The following is a 15000-nucleotide window of genomic DNA, read 5'->3' on the forward strand; positions in this document are numbered from 1 at the left end:
TTGGGTCACCCTGCCTCGGTGGGAGACGGCCGACTTGTTGAAAAAAAAAAAAAAAATACACAATATATCCCTCCAAACTGCCAATATCTTAAACCCCCCCTTTAGAGTGGAGGCAATGTACTTCCCATTTCCAGGACTCAAGTCCGGTTATATAAAATAACCGGTTTCCCTGAATTCCTTCACTAAATATTACCCTGCTCACACTCCAACAGCTCATCAGGTCCCAAATACCATTCGTCTCCATTCACTCCTAACACACACACACACACATGCTTGCTGGAAGTCAAAGCCCCTCACACAACCTCCTTTACCCCCTCCCTCCAACCTTTTCGAGGACAACCCCTACCCCGCCTTCCTTCCCCTACAGATTTATGCACTCTCCACGTCATTCTACTTTGGTTCATTCTCTCTAAATGACCAAACCACCTCAACCCTTCTTCAGCCCTCTGACTAATACTTTTATTAACTCCACACCTTCTCATAATTTCCACACTCCGAATTTTCTGCATAATATTTACACCACACATTGTCCTTAGACAGGACATCTTCACTGCCTCCAACCGTCTCCTCGCTGCAGCATTTACAACCCAAGCTTCACACCCATATAAGAGTGTTGGTACCACTATACTTTCATACATTCCCTTCTCTGCATCCACAGATAACATTTTTTGTCTCCACATATACCTCAACACACCACTCACTTTTTTTCCTTCATCAATTCTACGATTAATCTCATCCTTCATAAATCCATCCGCTGACACGTCAACTCCCAAATATCTGAAAACATTCACTTCTTCCAGACCCCTCCTCTCCAATCTGATATCCAATTTTTCCTTATCTAAATCATTTGAAACCCTTAACACCTTACTCTTATCTATGTTCACTTTCAACTTTCTACCTTTACACACCCTCCCAAACTCGTCCACTAACATTTGCAATTTTTCTTTAGAATCTCCCATAAGCACAGTATCATCAGCAAAAAGTAACTGTGTCAATTCCCATTTTGTATTTGATTCCCCGAACACCCTAGCATTTACTTCTGTTACAACCCCATCTATAAATATATTAAGCAACCATGGTGACATTACACATCCATGTCTAAGACCTACTTTTACAGGGAAGTAGTCTCCCTCTCTTCTACACACCCTAACACGAGCCTCACTATCCTCATGAAAACTTTTTACAGCATTTAGTAACTTACTACCTATTCCATATACTTGCAACATCTGCCACATTGCTCCCCTATCCACTCTATCATATGCCTTTTCTAAATCCATATATGCAATGAAAACTTCCCTACCTTTATCTAGATTCTATTCACATACATGCTTCAATGTAAACAATTGATCTACACATCCCCTACCCACTCTAAAACTTCCTTGCTCATCCGCAATCCTACTAACAACCTATCATAAGAAATTTTTTCTTCAATATTTATTTTGGGATGCAGTCATAGCTAACAGATATGGGTATAAAGATGAGGGGATCTTACACTAATCAATAAGCAGTGTGCAGTGGTGGCATCAATGGTGGTGCACAGTTAAGTCAGCTATGGCAGTGATAACAGTGATTACCTAACTTGATGATAATATTAATGTTATCATCCTTTAAATTGTGTGTGCTGTAGTTATAATAAACAGTCTTGTTGGGATGCATAAGTCACCCCACTCACTAAAAGCCACAAAAAATCAGCTTAATATTTATAAAGCCATTCTAAAATAAACCAGCTTTAAAGGTTATAATAATTACACAAATATTCTGCCTACATATATTGTTCAAACATCACTAAATTTGTTAATTTCAACAAGTGCTGTTGATTCCATAATAAAGAAGTGTTCAAATTATGTAAAACGTACCGGTCCCCCGAGCTGCCCAAAAAGATTATTTTGCTGTGTTTGCTGTGTTGAAGGTAACTGGCCAAAGAGATCCTCTGTGGGTGCTTGTCCACTCGAATGCTGCAAATCAGCCGATGATGTCCCAAAGGGATCAAACAAATTTTCCTGAGCATTCACTGTTTCTGCAGAATTAATGGAAGAATTTGCACTGGGTTCATTCCTACCACTACCAATACCACTGAGGAGATCAAAGTTACTAGGGTCTCTTTTCATGCCCTCTGAACCAGCAATGTCAAGCAAATTCGTATCATTCGCAACTTGATCAATATTTATTGTTGCACTTTGGTTTGAAAATCCCCAATTAAGTAAATCTGCTTCTTTTGAACTACTGGTATCAGATAATAGAGTAGCTTCTGGTTCACAAATTGGAGTATCTTCTTCATCTGATATGAGATCCTCTACCTCCTCACCTGCCTGAAAGGAAGTTGTTTCTGATCTTTTGCATTAACACCATTATTAATTTAATTACCCTCAAATATATCCACATTAAATATAAAATGGCACACTAAATCACATTAGTTCACTTATAATACTGTTAAAAGTGAATATTATATCAATTTACTGACAATGTACCTGATTTTGTTCTGGTTTTGCACCTCCACTGACTGCAGCCATAAAGTCTGCTCTACAAACTTGGGGAGCAACTGATCCTGATTTGGGGAGGGAATCTTGTCTCCTAGTTGCAGGCGAGCCATGTGCACTTGCTGCTAAATGAAAAATCATAAGTACTTCAATATACAAGACAATATTATTTTTTTTTTTAACACACTGGTAGTCTCCCACCAAGGTAGGGTGACCCAAAAAAGAAACACTTTCACCATCAGTCACACTATCACTGTCTTGCCAGAGGTGTGCAGATGAGACACTTCAGATGTCCCTCCAAATAGCAAATACTGTTACCTGCTATTATTACATAACATGGAGGCTGGAGGCAGTGGAGATGTCGTGTCTAAGGCCAATGTGTGATGTAAATATTATGTAGAGAATTCATAGTGTGGAAATTAGGAGGAGGTGCAGTTACTAAAAATATTTTTGAGAAGAATGAGGAGGGGGTTATTGAGGTGGTTTGGTCATTTAAAGAGGAAGGAGCAAAATAGAATGAGATGGAGAGGGTATAAATCTGTGGTGAAGGGGAGGAGGGGTAAGGGTTGTCCTAGAAGAGGATGGAGGGAGGGGGTGAAAGAGGTTTCGTGTGCAAGGGGCTTGGACATACAGTAGGCACATGCGAGCATGTTATATAGGAGTGAATGAAGACGAATGGTTTTTGGGATTTGACAAGCTGTTAGGGTGTGAGCAGAGTAATATTCTGTGAAGAGATTCAGGAAAACAGGTTAGTAGGACTTGAGTCCTGGAGGTGAGAAGTACAATGCCTGTACTTTAAAAAAGGGGTTCGGGATACTAGTTTGAGATGTTATCTGCAAAGACAGTGATTATGTGTGAATGATGGTTAAAGTGTTTCTTTCTTTTTGGGGGTTACCCTGCCTCGGTAGGAGATGGCCAACATGTAAAAAAAAAAAAAGAAGTACATGTATTGGTAAACCAATAACTGTAATAAGTCATTGCAACGATCAAATACTGAAGAAAGTACGCCACAAACATAGCTCTGGCCCTGAAGCAACAAAGAGGTTAACACACACACACAGAAGGAATAAAAACTTACAGGTGATGCAAAGACCCTATGTATTGCAATAAAAATAGTGAAATCCTTGCAAGAACACTTGGATAAATTGAGCAAATGAAGAGACAGATGGATAATGAAATTTAATGTACAAAAAAAAAAATACAATGGAATTTTACTTCAACTACAGTAATCATATTCCATTAATAACATTGTATATATTTACAATGCATTTACTGCAGCTTTTACATAATTTTAACACCTAGTTATTTATGGGAATTTACACACCAAATTTGTCCCTCGTTTCTTCCATCTCAATAGCTGTTGTATATGCTACATGAGGGTTGAATGAGGTTGATGGTCTTGCTACCCAGGGAGGAGGCTGAGGCGGTGTGCGGTCCACATCCGACACAAAAATGTTTACTGTCACCGTAAAACGTTCTGGATAACGATCAGGCTCTGTTACATCATCCAATTCTTGCCTTAAACAATAAAAAGAAGCTAATTAAAAAAATCACATGTAAATAAAAAAGAAATCAAATCTTTCTTCCCTCCCCCCCCAAAAATAAATTCATTACCTTAATATCTTAGGTATAAACAAGTCTATATGGATAAGTTCTACAAAATTAAGCAGAGGGCAATGAAATTTGCACGTATACCAAGAAAAGTTGCACTGATATCTGATCATCACCTACCATGACAGGTAGTAATGAAACTTGGCCGTCACAATAAGGGTCATCCCTACCTTTACAGATTAAAGCGAAACTTAACCATCACAATGAAGTTCATACCTACCTTGGCCATCACAATAAGGTTCACCTCTACCTTTACAGATTAAAGCAAAACTTAATGAAGTTCACACCTATTTTGGCAATCACAAATGACACATCACTTCTGATCTATAATTACATTGGGAAAGATATAAACACAATGGGTTTTACAAGTAAGTTCAGAATCAAAAATAAATCAGAAATTCTGATCACAAGAAAAACTAACGTAACTATATAAGCTTATCCAATGCAAGCCAAACAAACAAACCTACCACACATGCATAAAAGAAACATTAAAAAATTATGCATTTTTTTTTTTTCAACAAGTCGGCCGCCTCCCACCGAGGCAGGGTGACCCAAAAAAGAAAGAAAATCCCCAAAAAGAAAATACTTTCATCATCATTCAACACTTTCACCACACTCGCACATTATCACTGTTTTTGCAGAGGTGCTCAGAATACAACAGTTTAGAAGCATACACATATAAAGATACACAACATATCCCTCCAAACTGCCAATATCCCAAACCCCTCCTTTAAAGTGCAGGCATTGTACTTCCCATTTCCAGGACTCAAGTCCGACTATATGAAAATAACCGGTTTCCCTGAATCCCTTCACTAAATATTACCCTGCTCACACTCCAACAGATCGTCAGGTCCCAAGTACCATTCGTCTCCATTCACTCCTATCTAACACGCTCATGCACACTTGCTGGAAATCCAAGCCCCTTGCCCACAAAACCTCCTTTACCCCCTCTCTCCAACCCTTTTGAGGATGACCCCTACCCCGCCTTCCTTCCCCTATAGATTTATATGCTTTCCATGTCATTCTACTTTGATCCATTCTCTCTAAATGACCAAACCACCTCAACAACCCCTCTTCTGCCCTCTGACTAATACTTTTATTAACTCCACACCTTTTCCTAATTTCCACACTCCGAATTTTCTGCATAATATTTATACCACACATTGCCCTTAAACAGGACATCTCCACTGCCTCCAACCATCTCCTCGCTTCTGCATTTGCCACCCAAGCTTCACACCCATATAAGAGTGTTGGTACTACTATACTTTCATACATTCCCTTCTTTGCCTCCATAGATAACGTTTTTTGACTCCACATATACCTCAACGCACCACTCACCTTTTTTCCCTCATCAATTCTATGATTAACCTCATCCTTCATAAATCCATCCGCCGACACGTCAATTCCCAAGTATCTGAAAACATTCACTTCTTCCATACTCCTCCTCCCCAATTTGATATCCAATTTTTCTTTATCTAAATCATTTGACACCCTCATCACCTTACTCTTTTCTATGTTCACTTTCAACTTTCTACCTTTACACACATTTGCTATTGTTAATTCAAATATTTGAAAGTATTGGGAATGCCGAAAATACCTCTAACTGTACCCTGTAAAGAGGTCAAGATATATTTTACACCAGGTAAATACTGAATGAACTAGCTCTCAATCTGCACACTGAAATAACCCCTTACATCAGCAAGAGAGAAGGTATATGGTGCAAAATACCTCAATAAAAACTGGGGTGTAATAAGTACATCATGAGAAACTTCACTAGGCATGAAGGATTCAAGGCTTTTCAATGCCTACTCTTCACATATAGTAACAAGAGGGAACTTTGCAAGTTTCTCGAAAAAACTCCTGAACAGATGGATTGTAGTGCCTGCATTATAATGTAGGAAGCTAGCACTAATAGTGTCAATGAACAGGCCATCAATAAGGATGCCTGCTCTGAGACCAGGCTGTGGGACAATAGTCCCCAGAACCACCTACAGGTCGTCTACAAGTAGATTAAAAAATAAGTAAAAAATTAATCTGAAATCCAGTTTTAATAAAATTTGTTTAGTAAATTTTCTTGGCCAATTTGTAAATAAAAATTACAATCTCCAGCTTATGTTAGTGCCGACTGCAAGCATTTTTATTAGCCATTCAATTAACCTGTGTATCAAAGTGGGAAGTCTGAATGTGCGTGGATGTTGTGCAAATGATAAGAAAGAGATGAATGTGGATGTTATGAATGAGAAGAAGCTGGATGTCCTGGCTTTAAGTGAAACGAAGCTGAAGGGGGTGGGAGAGTTTCAATGGAGAGGAATAAATGGGATTAGGTCAGGGGTTTCAAATAGAGTTAGAGCTAAAGAAGGAGTAGCAATAATGTTGAAGGATAAGCTATGGCAGGAAAAGAGGGACTATAAATGTATTAATTCAAGGATTATGTGGAGTAAAATAAAGATTGGATGTGAAAAGTGGGTTATAGTAAGCATGTATGCACCTGGAGAAGAAAGAAGTGTAGAGGAGAGAGAGAGATTTTGGGAAATGTTGAGTGAATGTGTGGGGAGCTTTGAATCAAGTGTGAGAGTAATGGTGGTTGGGGATTTCAATGCTAAAGTGGGTAAAAATGTTATGGAGGGAGTAGTAGGTAAATTTGGGGTGCCAGGGGTAAATGTAAATGGGGAGCCTTTAATTGAGCTATGTGTAGAAAGAGATTTGGTAATAAGTAATACATATTTTATGAAAAAGAGGATAAATAAATATACAAGGTATGATGTAGCACGTAATGAAAGTAGTTTGTTAGATTATGTATTGGTGGATAAAAGGTTGATGGGTAGGCTCCAGGAAGTACATGTTTATAGAGGGGCAACTGATATATCGGATCATTATTTAGTTGTAGCTACAGTTAGAGTAAGAGGTAGATGGGAAAAGAGGAAGGTGGCAACAACAAGTAAGAGGGAGGTGAAAGTGTATAAACTAAGGGAGGAGGAAGTTCGGGGGAGATATAAGCGACTGTTGGCAGAAAGGTGGGCTAGTGCAAAGATGAGTAGTGGGGGGGTTGAAGAGGGTTGGAATAGTTTTAAAAATGCAGTATTAGAATGTGGGGCAGAAGTTTGTGGTTATAGGAGGGTGGGGGCAGGTGGAAAGAGGAGTGATTGGTGGAATGATGAAGTAAAGGGTGTGATAAAAGAGAAAAAGTTAGCTTATGAGAGGTTTTTACAAAGCAGAAGTGTTATAAGAAAAGCAGAGTATATGGAGAGTAAAAGAAAGGTGAAGAGAGTGGTGAGAGAGTGCAAAAGGAGAGCAGATGATAGAGTGGGAGAGGCACTGTCAAGAAATTTTAATGAAAATAAGAAAAAATTTTGGAGTGAGTTAAACAAGTTAAGAAAGCCTAGGGAAAGTATGGATTTGTCAGTTAAAAACAGAGTAGGGGAGTTAGTAGATGGGGAGAGGGAGGTATTAGGTAGATGGTGAGAATATTTTGAGGAACTTTTAAATGTTGAGGAAGAAAGGGAGGCGGCAATTTCATGCACTGGTCAGGGAGGTATACCATCTTTTAGGAGTGAAGAAGAGCAGAATGTAAGTGTGGGGAGGTACGCGAGGCATTACGTAGAATGAAAGGGGGTAAAGCAGCTGGAACTGATGGGATCATGACAGAAATGTTAAAAGTAGGGGAAGATGTAGTGTTGGAGTGGCTGGTACTTTTGTTTAATAAATGTATGAAAGAGAGGAAGGTACCTAGGGATTGGCAGAGAGCATGTATAGTCCCTTTACATAAAGGGAAAGGGGACAAAAGAGATTGTAAAAATTATAGAGGAATAAGTTTATTGAGTATACCAGGAAAAGTGTACGGTAGGGTTATAATTGAAAGAATTAGAGGCAAGACAGAATGTAGGATTGCGGATGAGCAAGGAGGTTTCAGAGTGGGTAGGGGATGTGTAGATCAAGTGTTTACATTGAAGCATATATGTGAACAGTATTTAGATAAAGGTAGGGAAGTTTTTATTGCATTTATGGATTTAGAAAAGGCATATGATAGAGTGGATAGGGGAGCAATGTGGCAGATGTTGCAAGTATATGGAATAGGTGGTAAGTTATTAAATGCTGTAAAGAGTTTTTATGAGGATAGTGAGGCTCAGGTTAGGGAGTGTAGAAGAGAGGGAGACTACTTCCCGTTAAAAGTAGGTCTTAGACAGGGATGTGTAATGTCACCATGGTTGTTTAATATATTTATAGATGGGGTTGTAAAAGAAGTAAATGCTAGGGTCTTCGGGAGAGGGGTGGGATTAAATTATGGGGAATCAAATTCAAAATGGGAATTAACACAGTTACTTTTTGCTGATGATACTGTGCTTATGGGAGATTCTAAAGAAAAATTGCAAAGGTTAGTGGATGAGTTTGGGAATGTGTGTAAAGGTAGAAAGTTGAAAGTGAACATAGAAAAGAGTAAGGTGATGAGGGTATCAAATGATTTAGATAAAGAAAAATTGGATATCAAATTGGGGAGGAGTATGGAAGCAGTGAATGTTTTCAGATACTTGGGAGTTGACGTGTCGGCGAATGGATTTATGAAGGATGAGGTTAATCATAGAATTGATGAGGGAAAAAAGGTGAGTGGTGCATTGAGGTATATGTGGAGTCAAAAAACGTTATCTATGGAGGCAAAGAAGAGAATGTATGAAAGTATAGTAGTACCAACACTCTTATATGGGTGTGAAGCTTGGGTGGTAAATGCAGCAGCAAGGAGACGGTTGGAGGCAGTGGAGATGTCCTGTCTAAGGGCAATGTGTGGTGCAAATATTATGCAGAAAATTCGGAGTGTGGAAATTAGGAAAAGGTGTGGAGTTAGAGAGCAGAAGAGGGGTTGAGGTGGTTTGGTCATTTAGAGAGAATGGATCAAAGTAGAATGACATGGAAAGCATATAAATCTATAGGGGAAGGAAGGCGAGGTAGGGGTCGTCCTCGAAAGGGTTGGAGAGAGGGGGTAAAGGAGGTTTTGTGGGCAAGGGGCTTGGACTTCCAGCAAGCGTGCGTGAGCGTGTTAGATAGGAGTGAATGGAGACGAATGGTGCTTGGGACCTGACAATCTGTTGGAGTGTGAGCAGGGTAATATTTAGTGAAGGGATTTCTGTCTCATAAACATGCTAGATAACAGGGATATCTTGCTACTCCTACTTACACTTTGGTCACACTTCACAGACACGCACATGCATATATATATACATACATCTAGGTTTTTCTCCTTTTTCTAAATAGCTCTTGTTCCTCTTTATTTCTTCTATTGTCCATGGGGAAGTGGAAAAGAATCTTTCCTCCGTAAGCCATGCGTGTCGTATGAGGCGACTAAAATGCCGGGAGCAATGGGCTAGTAACCCCTTCTCCTGTAGACATTTACTAAAAAAGAGAAAAAGAAAAATTTTATAAAACTGGGATGCTTAAATGTGCGTGGATGTAGTGCAGATGACAAGAAACAGATGATTGCTGATGTTATGAATGAAAAGAAGTTGGATGTCCTGGCCCTAAGCGAAACAAAGCTGAAGGGGGTAGGGGAGTTTCGGTGGGGGGAAATAAATGGGATTAAATCTGGAGTATCTGAGAGAGTTAGAGCAAAGGAAGGGGTAGCAGTAATGTTGAATGATCAGTTATGTGAAGGAGAAACGAGAATATGAATGTGTAAATTCAAGAATTATGTGGATTAAAGTAAAGGTTGGATGCAAGAAGTGGGTCATAATAAGCGTGTATGCACCTGGAGAAGAGAGGAATGCAGAGGAGAGAGAGAGATTTTGGGAGATGTTAAGTGAATGTACAGGAGCCTTTGAACCAAGTGAGAGAGTAATTGTGGTAGGGGACCTGAATGCTAAAGTAGGAGAAACTTTTAGAGAGGGTGTGGTAGGTAAGTTTGGGGTGCCAGGTGTAAATGATAATGGGAGCCCTTTGATTGAACTTTGTATATAAAGGGGTTTAGTTATAGGTAATACATATTTTAAGAAAAAGAGGATAAATAAGTATACAAGATATGATGTAGGGCGAAATGACAGTAGTTTGTTGGATTATGTATTGGTAGATAAAAGACTGTTAAGTAGACTTCAGGATGTACATGTTTATAGAGGGGCCACAGATATATCAGATCACTTTCTAGTTGTAGCTACACTGAGAGTAAAAGGTAGATGGGATACAAGGAGAATAGAAGCATCAGGGAAGAGAGAGGTGAAGGTTTATAAACTAAAAGAGGAGGCAGTTAGGGTAAGATATAAACAGCTATTGGAGGATAGATGGGCTAATGAGAGCATAGGCAATGGGGTCGAAGAGGTATGGGGTAGGTTTAAAAATGTAGTGTTAGAGTGTTCAGCAGAAGTTTGTGGTTACAGGAAAGTGGGTGCGGGAGGGAAGAGTATATGGAGAAAAAGAGAGAGGTTACGAGTGGTGAAGCAATGTAAAAAGAGAGCAAATGAGAGAGTGGGTGAGATGTTATCAACAAATTTTGTTGAAAATAAGAAAAAGTTTTGGAGTGAGATTAACAAGTTAAGAAAGCCTAGAGAACAAACGGATTTGTCAGTTAAAAATAGGAGAGGAGAGTTATTAAATGGAGAGTTAGAAGTATTGGGAAGATGGAGAGAATATTTTGAGGAATTGTTAAATGTTGATGAAGAGAAGGAAGCTGTGATTTCGTGTATAGGGCAAGGAGGAACAACATCTTGTAGGAGTGAGGAAGAGCCAGTTGTGAGTGTGGGGGAAGTTCGTGAGGCAGTAGGTAAAATGAAAGGGGGTAAGGCAGCCGGGATTGATGGGATAAAGATAGAAATGTTAAAAGCAGGTGGGGATATAGTTTTGGAGTGGTTGGTGTAATTATTTAATAAATGTATGGAAGAGGGTAAGGTACCTAGGGATTGGCAAAGAGCATGCATAGTTCCTTTGTATAACGGCAACGGGGACAAAAGAGAGTGCAAAAATTATAGGGGGATAAGTCTGTTGAGTATACCTGGTAAAGTGTATGGTAGAGTTATTATTGAAAGAATTAAGAGTAAGACAGAGAATAGGATAGCAGATGAACAAGGAGGCTTTAGGAAAGTTAGGGGGTGTGTGGACCAGGTGTTTACAGTGAAACATGTAAGTGAACAGTATTTAGATAAGACTAAAGAGGTTTTTGTGGCATTTATGGATTTGGAAAAGGCGTATGACAGGGTGGATAGGGGGGCAATGTGGCAGATGTTGCAGATGTATGGTGTAGGAGGTAGGTTACTGAAAGCAGTGAAGAGTTTTTATGAGGATAGTGAGGCTCAAGTTAGAGTATGTAGGAAAGAGGGAAATTATTTCCCAGTAAAAGTAGGCCTTAGACAAGGATGTGTGATGTTACCGTGGTTGTTTAATATACAGTATTTATAGATGGGGTTGTAAGAGAAGTAAATGCGAGGGTCTTGGCAAGAGGCGTGGAGTTAAAAGATAAAGAATCACACATAAAGTGGGAGTTGTCACAGTTGCTCTTTGCTGATGACACTGTGCTCTTGGGAGATTCTGAAGAGAAGTTGCAGAGATTGGTGAATGAATTTGGTAGGGTGTGCAAAAGATGAAAATTAAAAGTGAATACCGGAAAGAGTAAGGTTATGAGGATAACAAAAAGATTAGGTGATGAAAGATTGAATATCAGATTAGAGGGAGAGAGTATGGAGGAGGTGAATGTATTCAGATATTTGGGAGTGGACGTATCAGCAGATGGGTCTATGAAAGATGAGGTGAATCATAGAATTGATCAGGGGAAAAGGGTGAGTGGTGCACTTAGGAGTCTGTGGAGACAAAGAACTTTGTCCTTGGAGGCAAAGAAGGGAATGTATGAGAGTATAGTTTTACCAACGCTCTTATATGGGTGTGAAGCATGGGTGATGAATGTTGCAGCGAGGAGAAGGCTGGAGGCAGTGGAGATGTCATGTCTGAGGGCAATGTGTGGTGTGAATATAATGCAGAGAATTCGTAGTTTGGAAGTTAGGAGGAGGTGCGGGATTGCCAAAACTGTTGTCCAGAGGGCTGAGGAAGGGTTGTTGAGGTGGTTCGGACATGTAGAGAGAATGGAGCGAAACAGAATGACTTCAAGAGTGTATCAGTCTGTAGTGGAAGGAAGGCGGGGTAGGGGTCGGCCTAGGAAAGGTTGGAGGGAGGGGGTAAAGGAGGTTTTGTGTGAGAGGGGCTTGGACTTCCAGCGGGCATGTGCGAGCGTGTTTGATAGGAGTGAATGGAGACAAATGGTTTTTATACTTGACGTGCTGTTGGAGTGTGAGCAAAGTAACATTTATGAAGGGGTTCAGGGAAACCGGCAGGCTGGACTTGAGTCCTGGAGATGGGAAGTACAGTGCCTGCACTCTGAAGGAGGGGTGTTAATGTTGCAGTTTAAAAACTGTAGTGTAAAGCACCCTTCTGGCAAGACAGTGATGGAGTGAATGATGGTGAAAGTTTTTCTTTTTCGGGCCACCCTGCCTTGGTGGGAATCGGCCAGTGTGATAATAAATAAATAATTCAGGGAAACCGGTTATTTTCATATAGTCGGACTTGAGTCCTGGAAATGGGAAGTACAATGCCTGCACTTTGAAGGAGGGGTTTGGGATATTGGCAGTTTGGAGGGATATGTTGTGTATCTTTATACGTATATGCTTCTAAACTGTTGTATTCTGCGTACCTCTGCAAAAACAGTGATTATGTGTGAGTGAGGTGAAAGTGTTGAATGATGATGAAAACATTTTCTTTTTGGGGATTTTCTTTCTTTTTTTGGGTCACCCTGCCTCGGTGGGAGACGGCCGACTTGTTGAGAAAAAAAAAAAAATCACTCTAATAAATATTTTTTAATAAAAAAGCAATATATTTATTAGCAAACAATGATATATTGACATGAAATCTTTTACAGTATTTTAGAAAATGGAATACCAATCACCTATGCATTGCACTGCAGAGTAAAAAAAAAAAAAACTGTCATGGCAGGATATAACAGTATTCCAGGTACCAGAAATATTTAATGGTGAAACCAAATTACAGTGAATCAATTTCTTTACAATGAATTTAAGAACTGTGTAAAAAAAATCTTGAACTGGGATGAAAAATGAATTAGATAATTACTGTATCTTATATATTATATTATATTATATATATATTATATTATATTATATATATATATATATATATATATATATATATATATATATATATATATATATATATATATATATATATATATATAAGTAGTAGGTTGGTAGACAGCAACCACCCAGGGAGGTACTACCGTCCTGCCAAGTGAGTGTAAAACAAAAGCCTGTAATTGTTTTACATGATGGTAGGATTGCTGATGTCTTTTGTCTGTCTCATAAATATGCAAGATTACAGGTACGTCTTGCTACTTCTACTTACACTTAGGTCACACTACACATACATATACACATTTATTCATACACACTCATCTGAGTTTTCTTTGATTTTATCTTAATAGTTTCTTGGTCTTATTAATTTTCCTTTTATATCCATGGGGAAGTGGAATAAGAATCTTTCCTCCGTAAGCCATGCGTGTTGTAAAAGTCAACTAAAATGCCGGGAACAATGGGCTAGTAACCCCTTTTCCTGTAAAGATTACTAAAAAGAATAAGAAGAAGAAAATTGTCAAAGTGGGAAGTCTGAATGTGCGTGGATGTTGTGCAGATGATAAGAAAGAGATGATTGTGGATGTTATGAATGAGAAGAAGCTGGATGTCCTGGCTTTAAGTGAAACAAAGCTGAAGGGGGTGGGAGAGTTTCAGTGGAGAGGAATAAATGGGATTAGGTCAGGGGTTTCAAATAGAGTTAGAGCTAAAGAAGGAGTAGCAATAATGTTGAAGGATAAGCTATGGCAGGAAAAGAGGGACTATAAATGTATTAATTCAAGGATTATGTGGAGTAAAATAAAGATTGGATGTGAAAAGTGGGTTATAATAAGCGTGTATGCACCTGGAGAAGAGAGAAGTGTAGAGGAGAGAGAGAGATTTTGGGAAATGTTGAGTGAATGCGTGGGGAGTTTTGAATCAAGTGTGAGAGTAATGGTGGTTGGGGATTTCAATGCTAAAGTGGGTAAAAATGTTATGGAGGGAGTAGTAGGTAAATTTGGGGTGCCAGGGGTAAATGTAAATGGGGAGCCTTTAATTGAGCTATGTGTAGAAAGAAATTTGGTAATAAGTAATACATATTTTATGAAAAAGAGGATAAATAAATATACAAGGTATGATGTAGCACGTAATGAAAGTAGTTTATTAGATTATGTATTGGTGGATAAAAGGTTGATGGGTAGGCTCCAGGATGTACATGTTTATAGAGGGGCAACTGATATATCGGATCATTATTTAGTTGTAGCTACAGTTAGAGTAAGAGGTAGATGGGAAAAGAGGAAGGTGGCAACAACAAGTAAGAGGGAGGTGAAAGTGTATAAACTAAGGGAGGAGGAAGTTCGGGCGAGATATAAGCGACTATTGGCAGAGAGGTGGGATAGTGCAAAGATGAGTAATGGGGGGGTTGAAGAGGGTTGGAATAGTTTTAAAAATGCAGTATTAGAATGTGGGGCAGAAGTTTGTGGTTATAGGAGGGTGGGTGCAGGAGGAAAGAGGAGTGATTGGTGGAATGATGAAGTAAAGGGTGTGATAAAAGAGAAAAAGGTAGCTTATGAGAGGTTTTTACAAAGCAGAAGTGTTATAAGAAGAGCAGAATATATGGAGAGTAAAAGAAAGGTAAAGAGAGTGGTGAGAGAGTGCAAAAGGAGAGCAGATGATAGAGTGAGAGAGGCACTGTCAAGAAATTTTAATGAAAATAAGAAAAAATTTTGGAGTGAGTTAAACAAGTTAAGAAAGCCAAGGGAAAATATGGATTTGTCAGTTAAAAACAGAGTAGGGGAGTTAGTAGATGGGGAGATGGAGGTATTAGGTAG

The 15000-nt window shown here is 39.1% G+C and overlaps 1 protein-coding gene across 3 annotated transcripts in view; it reads right to left on the bottom strand.

The window, feature by feature from the left end:
• aux (cyclin-G-associated kinase) overlaps window positions 1-15000 on the bottom strand; it is a 75498-nt gene that overhangs the window by 20723 nt on the left and 39775 nt on the right. For 2 of the 3 annotated variants that reach the window (XM_070100746.1, XM_070100744.1), the window contains exons 16-18: window positions 3802-3995; window positions 2469-2602; window positions 1857-2309 (exon numbers count right to left, since the gene is read on the bottom strand). In XM_070100746.1, the coding sequence (XP_069956847.1) occupies window positions 1857-2309; window positions 2469-2602; window positions 3802-3995 (781 nt within the window). The remainder of the gene's footprint in view (window positions 1-1856; window positions 2310-2468; window positions 2603-3801; window positions 3996-15000) is intronic. The other variant, XM_070100745.1, reaches the window with a different exon arrangement.

The sequence above is a fragment of the Cherax quadricarinatus genome, chromosome 74, assembly GCF_038502225.1.
Source record: "Cherax quadricarinatus isolate ZL_2023a chromosome 74, ASM3850222v1, whole genome shotgun sequence".
In the NCBI taxonomy this organism is placed as follows: Eukaryota; Metazoa; Arthropoda; class Malacostraca; order Decapoda; family Parastacidae; genus Cherax; species Cherax quadricarinatus.